Below are 9,649 nucleotides of genomic sequence, written 5' to 3' on the forward strand. Positions count from 1 at the left end.
TGTTCCGGCCCCCCAAACATCCGCCGAACAAGGAAAGAAAATTGGCTAGCGGCTGACTCTAGTTGATGATCCAATCCCTGCCCTATAACCTGATGTGAGAGAGAAGCAGGCAGAGAGGGTTTGAGACATAACCGGTGTGGTCCAGTGTGGAACTGCATGACACAGTGTTACGTGTGTAACCAGCGTCACAGAGATTACCCCATCTTGTAAAATCAGTGGTTTGTTTGCGTCTCAGGGCTGATGATATTAGCATGTCTAGGAACGGGAGGGAACTTCAAAAGAAAAATGGAAACTCAAAACACGAGTCCATCCAGTCAGTGAGAATGAAAGTTACACTTTTTTCTCTCCTGAAAACAAGATGGATTTTTTTAAAGAAAAAAATCAACAGTCAACTTCTGGACATCCTCCAAACAAACAACAAATTAGGCCACTATTCACATAAAGAATGAGTAAGCATTTAGACAAATAATGTGTTGGTTGATGTAGGCCTAGTTGAAAACTACTTAAAAGTGCTGAATCATTTCAAACAGGAAGACCAAGGAGTTTATCCTATGTTGTCATGCAGACAGAGAGAGAGGGGGGGGGAGACTTAATTGAACCTTATCAGTAGAGTGGAGCCCCCAATCCCTACCCCCCTCCCACTCCTGTCTCTCCTACACTAGGACCTCTCCCACCCCCCTCCCCCACCTCTCACGCAGCTTTGCTAAGGGATGCTTTCTAAGGTGTGTGTGTGTGTGTGTGTGTGTGTGTGTGTGTGTGTGTGTGTGTGTGTGTGTGTGTGTGTGTGTGTGTGTGTGTGTGTGTGTGTGTGTGAAGGTGTCTGTGTGTGAAAGTGTCTGTGTGTGAAGGTGTCTGTGTGTGAAGGTGTCTGTGTGGGGGGGTATGTATTTTCGTGGCCAAGGAGGAGCTACAAGCAACAGGTCTGGGGGCCTGTGCACTGGTCTCTATGGAGATGAGGTGTGTCCTGTGTGTTTGTAGAACAAACAATGGTACCTGATGAGGGGGAGGACGCCTAGTGTGTGTGTAAGGTGGTGACCACATCATATACACTGAGGGAATGGGGAAAGGAAGTGGTGGCTCAGTGTTTCTTCCAAGGATGCCCTTTTGAAAAGGCATTACGCGGGGCCAACCTAGCCGGATTAATAGGGATTACCACGGTAGAGTTGGGTTTAACAATTCAAATGCAAAGGAAATGTGATTATTGTCGTGCAATTCTATTCTAAAAAGGTCCTATACACCAGAAACCAAGGTGTACAGAAGAACAAAGTTTAGGCCTACTCGAGGTTTGGAAGTGTTGGCTAAAAGTAACACACGGTAGAAAAATATGAAACTGCAGGAAATGGCTCGGGTCTACATTCAGGATGAAGCCTCTGAAAGCTATTAGCATGTCAGCCACCCATTGGCACAGTCACCTCTGACATCACTGGCAACATTTCCCAGCATGCACTACTCAGGTGGGGTGTCATTAGAGCAGCTCATCCTTCTATATTTACTGTCTCCGCGTGGCTAACAGACCGTCTGAGATAGACAGACTAACTATCTAACAGATTCCTCTCTCGATAAACAATTCCAAATGTGTCCCTCAAAAGCGTCAGATGTGGAAAATCCACAGTACCTAGCCGGGGGCAGGGGCAAGGTAGGGACTAACGGAGCAGGAGGACCGAAGGAGGCAACCTACTGTGTAGTAGGACTAGGCTGTGTCCGTCCAGGCATCTCTCTCTAGTCCTGCAGACATACCAATCACCAACCAGTACCAATGTTTGGTTGTTTTATGGTTCTTGAACGGATGTCACTTATTCTAAGTCCATCCATTTTAAAGTTTTCTCTACACACCTATTTACATTCTGAAAACACAATATTGGGTGGCATTAAAAAAGACAGTTTGCCTGAATATTTACCCCCACAGGTTCAAAAACTTTTATTTGCGGTAACTTCAATCTGGCTATGTGTTGATAAAATCAACATAACCTAAGTATGTTATATTTTCATGTTCTCTTCTCTTCCCAGCTCTCTCTCTCACACACACAAAACTGGTTGGACCATGCTGTTGCCTTATGCACTTTTTTTCCTCTCCCTCTGTTCCTCCCTCCCTCCTCCCTCCCCTGTCTAGCTCCAGTGAGCAACAAGTGCTGCCTGTGAGTACCACCCCCTCCCCCCCTCCAACCTCCAGAAGCTATCTCAAATCCTCAGCCTGCGAGCAACTGCCAGCTGACAAAACTGTTTAGTCAGCATGAAAGACAGGGAGGGAGGGAGCGATGTGGGGCTAGACGAGAGAGATGTAGAGAGAGTGTGAGAGAGAGATGTAGAGACAGAGCAAGGAGGCAGAAAAGGGAGAGGGAAGTAGAGACAGAGCAAGGAGGAAGAAAAGGGAGGAGGAAAAGGGTGAGAGAGAGCAAGAGCGGGAGACATTCTTACTGCGCACTCTCCATTCAGCCTCCCTTTTTCCTCTCCATCTCCCCCCTCTCTCTCTCTCTCTCGACATAGCATTAACCCTTTCCTCTCCATCTCCCCCCTCTCTCTCTCTCTCTCGACATAGCATTAACCCTTTCCTCTCCATCTCCCCCCCTCTCTCTCGACATAGCATTAACCCTTTCCTCTCCATCTCCCCCCTCTCTCTCGACATAGCATTAACCCTTTCCTCTCCATCTCCCCCCCCTCTCTCTCTCGACATAACATTAACCCTTTCCTCTCCGAGACAGCCAACACAGTTTAGAGATGGCTGCTCGCAGAGGCTAAAAGTAACACTCAAACCACAGCCAGGAAGACAATCCACTCCATGGAAGGAGTATTTTGTGAGTAAACAGAGGACAATGGAACCGTATAAAGATGCCCATACCTCCACTACAACTCAAATAAAGTATTGTAAACACAACAACAAGACTTAAAACTTTATGTCTCATCCATACGATGGAGCGAGTTGCTTGGAAACAGGCTGACTTAGGAGAGGAGGGGACAACTCTGGAGAGCGGAGCCATTGTTGTTCCACTTCCTCCATCTCTTCCCCCACCACTTCGGAGAGGAGGCAGTTTCACTTCCTGTCTCCCCCATGCTTCACCCCTCCTCACCCCAGGTGCTGCTGCAGCCTCCATTTTCTAGCCTCTCTCTCCCTCCCCTCTCCCCTCCCCCTTGTGGCATTCTTTCACATCAGTGGCACAGCCGTCAAGTTAGACTTTGAACCCGAGGTAAATACCTGCTTTATTTGAAGCCTGTGCTGGAGGCTGGTGGTGGCCTGTGTGGCTGGGAAGGTGGTGTGTGTGTGTGTGTGTGTGTGTGTGTGTGTGTGTGTGTGTGTGTGTGTGTGTGTGTGTGTGTGTGTGTGTGTGTGTGTGTGTGTGTGTGTGTGTGTGTGTGTGTGTGTGTGTGTGTGTGTGTGTGTGTGTGTGTGTGTGTGTGTGTGTGTGTGGGGGGGGGCAACAACATGTATAGTGACAACTCAGAGCTGTGCAGAGGGATAAAGGACACGTAAGGCTCTGCACTGAGACAGGGCCGACATCACCCTGGTGCAGAGCTCCCGCTCTCCCTGCAGCTTATCAGTTAGACCCTGAACACACCCTGTGAGATGGATGACTTGGCCAATATTAACAACACACTTCTGTGGGCCGAGGAGAAAGAGGAGAACTATAGGACAATAAAGGTTCTACTTGGTTGTTATGGCAAGCGATGCTGGTAAAATAGGTCACTCATTTCCCATAACAAATAAAAATATCCATTCATCCAACCAAGATCATGTTCACCAATGTAGGATGGCATGGATTTTCTAGTAGTTGGTTGAAGGAGTTGTCCTGGCAGCAATCAATTAATCCAATTGTTTCCCGAATCCAACAACGTGATGCAATAGTACCTTGAGAGACAGGCCCCTAAACATTAGGACCTACTTTGCACATTAGCTGTGCAGCCAAGTGTCGCCTATAAAAAGCCAGTGGTATTAATCTAGATTTGGGGCTTCTACCACAAATGTGTGACTGTGCCTACAAATACCATTGAGCCTCACAACTAGGCCTATATTTACACTGGGTTCTAGTCCACTGGCAGAGTATAGCAGGGCTAACTAAGGACTCATCCCAGGGACATGTTGTAATGTCTACTGTAAGGTCCCTCCGTGTGTGTTGGTTAGTTGCAGCTTACATTCACACACCTGTAAAAAAAACTCCATCCCTTACTCGGTCCCAATGAAAAGCTCAGTTTAAAGCGGCCTACGTGCACACAATGGAAGCACCGACACTGTCCTACTTAGCTGTTCCGTCCACTTCTCAAATTTCCGCCATCTCACTTGGCTATGTTACCGCATCCTCATCAAAGCACCCACACGTACCTTGAGCCTCATTCCATCAAGACATCAATAATGTCGGGTATGCCGCACATATTACAAGATGCAATACAGCATGTGTAGCCTAACTGAAATGTGTGCATTCTCACTTTTAAACATGGAGTTAATGCTTAGTAACAACTGCATAATCAAAGAGGAAAATGTAACTAAGCTACCCCCCCATAAAAAATACAAAATAAACATGTTATGAATTACTTCAATTTGCCATGTAGCATTTAGGAGTAACATACATTTGAGGTTGTAAGTCCTGAGCAAGGAAGGCTCGGGAGGAGGAGGGGTGAGGTGACACAGCGAGGCCGAACCCCAAGCTTGGATTCCATTTTGGAAACCATCTTCCTCAGGTTCCCTCTTTCCTCCCTCCTCTTACATCTACAAGTAGAGTCCCTATATCCCCTCCACGCCCTGCCGGCCGCGGGATGGAACCTAATCTTATCTAAAAAAGGCGGGTTAAAAATAGCCCTGGGAGCCAAAGGGGAGCCAAAGGGCCAGCCCATCTGTACCCTTGGGGAAACCACAACCCATCTCCATCAGGAAGAGAGGTAAGAAGAAGAAGTGTCTTCATTTTTACATTTTGACCCGAGACCTTCAGTGTGTTCTGGGTGGTTCGCCCCATACATCCCCCTCCTATTCCATTGATTTAGCCTCAGTGAACAACAACCGGTTAACAGCTAAATGAGAGGCGAGAAAGACGAGGGGGAACCAGTGAGGACCTAATACCAATGCTCTGCATTGTTGAAGGGACTTGCCTGTCGGCTTGCCATCGGGGGACACTGTGTTTAAGTCGGTGTCTTTAGAGGATGGATGGGGTCTTATTAGGCTAAATGGCAGGCTAATGAGAGCATAAGGACCCAAGGGGGTTGAAGGCTCTTAATTACCTCCCTCAGCATCCTCGTCTGGCCCAAATCTCAATGGGAGGAACGTTGATCAACTGACTTTTCGTCAAAGAACATATAAGATTAAATGATTCTCCTTTTAGTTCATCCAAACTCCTAACAACTTGTGTTGTCATTTTAGTGATGCTACAGAATGCCCCGTTTCACATCTGGACATAATCAAATGTTTAGTTGAATGCTTAATCATTTCCTTGAGTTGCATATTTGTTTGAATTATTTTACCAGCCCATATATAATGACATTGTTATTATTAAAACCATTTAGGCCTAAGACAAAACAAACAAACAAAAATCATTACATTAAAGACACGGGCATGGCTATGTTTTAACTATCACATCGAATTGCAGAGACGAAACAACACAAGATGGCAGGAAGTCAAACAATTGCCATTTTTAACTAGGAGAGTAAGACAGAGAGTAAGATCTTACTTGAGTAAGATCCAAGTACAACCAACAACTTAAACCAGAAATATCCATTTAGACTTCTGAGGCGTGTAACCAGGCTACAACTGGTCCACATTATATTAAATTAAACATCATTTTTGCACTCGGAGCATCCCACAGAAAGAATTGAAAACTGTTCAAAGTGACTTCCTTGTATAAACTGAGACCCATAGCTAGTCTATTTTGTCAACACACTAGAGTCATGAGTACCAATAATGCAGTGGATTTGGAGACCTTGTGGAGGGTGGAGAGCTGAGGACATACAAAGTGGGCATCCTCTACTAAAGTGTGGTTCCATGTTGATCAACTATCTCTAGGTTCAGAATTCAATAGAACATAGCTGGTCAAATTAAACTGTTCATCATTTATTCAACCACATCGTTTATATAATGTCCTCCAAACAGAGCGTGATCATTTGAGGGGATGATTACATTATTATTTTTTTTAAACTTAACTGTCTTCTTGGCAGTGCAAGAGCATCTTCCTCTTATCCAGTCTACTATTTCATATGCATGCCCTCACTTTACTACCGCACATTTAACCTTCCAGTAGCCTATGTCTTCATCTCAAATTCACCTAAAATCTTTGTTAGAGAGAACTGAATTGGATGGTGAATTTCCCTGACTGCGTTTGATCCGACTGTCGCCGTAGGCCTACTCGTCTACAGTGTAGAATTTCGTAATGGAATGCGAACTGCTCATCCGGATCGGCACTCTCCTCCCTGTCTCCTTCCAAGTGGTCAGAGAGCTCGAGAGAAGAGGAACATCGACCAGCAAGCTCCAAAACCGTGTTGCTTCTATTTTCAACCACCGACAAAATAGTCGACTGTGCAAATATCAACAGGTCATCTCTCCATCGCCAGACAACATGGTGTCAACAAAACAACAATGTAGACACAAAGTTACACTTTTACCCACTGCTGTTCTATGCGCACAGCAGTCGGCGAGACCAAGGGACGAAGGAAAAAATAAGAAAAAAATGCCTAGCAACCATTATCTAACCAGGTCGCGCGGCGTTGCAGTTCCCCAAGAGAGTGAAACGCATCAATTCATCACTTTTGAGCGTCTAAAAGAGCTCAAAATATAAAAAAATACCCATGAATGATCCCAAATAAACATTGTACACATCAACCATGCATTTTGCATCATTCTCGTTGTAGAGGATGCTAAATACATTTTCATAAAGTCGATTATAATAATTAAAGAATGTAAAAAAGTGAGAAATACTGATAGAGGTGTTTATTCTCGTAATGATGAATGAGGAAAACTATAGACTAGTAGGATAACACGCTTCATGATGAGTAGGAAGAACTGCTTCGGTTTATTTAATAAACAATTAAAGATAGAATCGTGTCAAATCATTGCATTGTAACATTTTAACATACAGACTACTGTTGAAAAACAAATAAGTTTCATAAACGTCTCGGCAAGGTCAAAATGTAGCTAGCTATACCGACACATGGCCACTAAGCTGTAGCTCGGCTTCGATCAAAGTGCACTGAAGATATGGATGCTCGAGTGCAGCAACAGGCGGCTAGTTAGCTAGCAGACTTTGAACCTCCTCGAGCCCCCATCATTAAAAACACTTTACCGAGGGGGGGAAGTCAGAACTCCAACACTTAATGTTGATTTGAAGAGGGAATGAGTAGCTAACTAAACATCGCTGGTTACAAATAATAATATAAGGAAGAGACATTCCACCGCTCAGGCGTTCTAAACGTGGATGAGCATCAGGTCCTTAGCGAAAGTAGGAAGCAAATGGGAGTTGCGAAAACTATCCTATCCACATCTCTTTTCGAACTTTAACAACTTTATGTCACAACAACAGTAAACTTCGCCAAACACTCAATTAACAGCGCATATCGACTAAACCAGACAAATAAGGCAGACTTAAGAGAATAAGCCGAGGAGCTAGGTACTTACGTTCGACTTTGTTGGGGTTGGGCTGCTTGCGCCGAGACATACTGATGATGGTGATGAGGGGCTAAGAAAAAAAAAGAAGCTGCAAAGTTGTTCCGGAGAGGAATCAAAATGGCGTTACTGAGGATGTGCAAAGTTAGACAACTTTGTTCCCCTCTCTTTCTTCCAAATTCCTAAAGAGGAAGAAAGAGTTGAGAGACGAGAGGAAAACACTTATTTCGCTTTCCTCTCTGGCCGTCCCCAAAGCGCTGCTCTATCCTCTCCCCTAAACCTGATAAGTAAGACGCATCACGTGTTGCTCCTGCTAGTCTCCAAGGGGACGTGTTACTGAGGCTGCTGCCACTAGACTTGAGCCAGTAAGCATCTCTACAGGAGGGGTCTCAAAAGAGCAAAACGTTTTATCGAGCGGCGTGGTACCAATGACTGCGTGGTACCCTCAACATAAAACTCTGAGAGAGGAAGTGCACGCGGAGGAAACTCAAGCCCTTTAAAGTTCTAGAACTTGGTTGTTGATTTACACACCTATCATTTAAAAATGAGTGTGATGATTAAATGGTGTTTAAGTAGATACAGGACGCAGTGATGGATTTACAAGCAACCAGTATTTAACTAGTTTCAATAGTTGCATTTAGTTTCAACTGGTGCCTGCGTACTCCCACATTCCTCCAAGCCCTCATCTCTGGATACAGACCCCTCCCCGCGCATATGCTCATCAACCACTGGCCGAGAAGCATTTCCCTCCCCTCTATGCAACTCAGCTGGTAGGAGCCTACGAAGCCCTGATTCACACTGTCTGGGCCACATTGAGATGGAATCAAATATTTGGCTACATTGCTAGTATTTCCAGTAATTCCAACTTTTCTAGCATTTTGTGTAATTATTATATCTAAGTTAGTCTAGACAAGCTACTTTCATTAAGGACAAATGCACTGAAGAGTAAATGTGATATTTTGGTGGGTATGACTTGATAAGGACAGCAATGGAGTTGGAAAGAGCACAAACAGATCTGGGACCAGGCTAAGACGATAGGCCTAGCCCAAAGAGAGATTAGTCATTGTGACTTCCTTCTGTTGATTAGATCCAACCTAAACTTCATTTGATTAGCAGTGTGTGACAATCACCACCATGTTTTGTCACACCACCATATTTGCGCCCCAACTCTCCTCCATAATTGCCAAACAAAAAGTGACGCTTTAGGAACGTTAATAAGGATGCTACATGGGCTGTCATTTGTTGACATCACATTATTCTCAGAGACACTGTGCAATTTGATCACTAAACATTCTAGTAAACCTAAACTCTCTAGGCTTTGCATCCAGGTATGCCCAATAAACCCAACTGAATGGAAAAGACGGGCACCAAATAAAATAAGGAAATTAGATGGTGCTTATATTTCCTATAAGGCATATAGCTAGATCTACACTATGGCATGGGAAGTGAACTCATCTCAGTAGACCATTTTTGAGGTCTTAAAACATCTAGCAAACATCTGATTTTGGGAGTGAGAGCTTATTTGTATATCTAAAATCACAGAAGATACCTAACATATTTCACAATGCTAAGTTAAAGTTCCCACGGGGGGACCAGGGTTCAATTCCCACGGGGGGACCAGGGTTCAATTCCCACGGGGGGACCAGGATGAATATGTATGAACTTTCCAATTTGTAAGTCGCTCTGGATAAAAGCGTCTGCTAAATGACGTAAATGTAAATGTAAATGTAAAGAAAGATGGTCATTGGGGAGCTGTTCGATTTTAGGCTAAAATGTTTATGTTACACATAATGTGCATCAATTTTGGTTTATAAAAAACTATGCTGACCTGAGTGTTTAACACACACACACACACACACACACACACACACACACACACACACACACACACATCTGCTGTTGCATTCACTTATCTGAAGGAACTACTCACAGTATCAGCCTCATGAGCCTGAGATGAATAGTATTTACATTACACCACTAATCCAATCAATTGTTTTCTTTCAAATTCAAATCAAACTATTGACAAACAATTAGCACATTTAGTTTCAAGTTGCTGGGCATGCTTGTCTGATTCAC

The 9,649-nt window shown here is 44.3% G+C and overlaps 1 protein-coding gene across 3 annotated transcripts in view; it reads right to left on the minus strand.

The window, feature by feature from the left end:
* LOC129823105 (ras-responsive element-binding protein 1-like) overlaps positions 1-8,148 on the minus strand; it is a 67,250-nt gene extending 59,102 nt beyond the window's left edge. For 2 of the 3 annotated variants that reach the window (XM_055881862.1, XM_055881864.1), the window contains exon 1: positions 7,586-8,148. In XM_055881862.1, coding sequence (XP_055737837.1) covers positions 7,586-7,625 — 40 coding nt within the window. In that variant the 5' untranslated portion in view covers positions 7,626-8,148. The remainder of the gene's footprint in view (positions 1-7,585) is intronic. The other variant, XM_055881863.1, reaches the window with a different exon arrangement.
* Between the last annotated feature and the right edge of the window lie 1,501 nt (positions 8,149-9,649).

This window comes from Salvelinus fontinalis, chromosome 25 (genome assembly GCF_029448725.1).
Source record: "Salvelinus fontinalis isolate EN_2023a chromosome 25, ASM2944872v1, whole genome shotgun sequence".
Lineage (NCBI taxonomy): Eukaryota > Metazoa > Chordata > Actinopteri > Salmoniformes > Salmonidae > Salvelinus > Salvelinus fontinalis.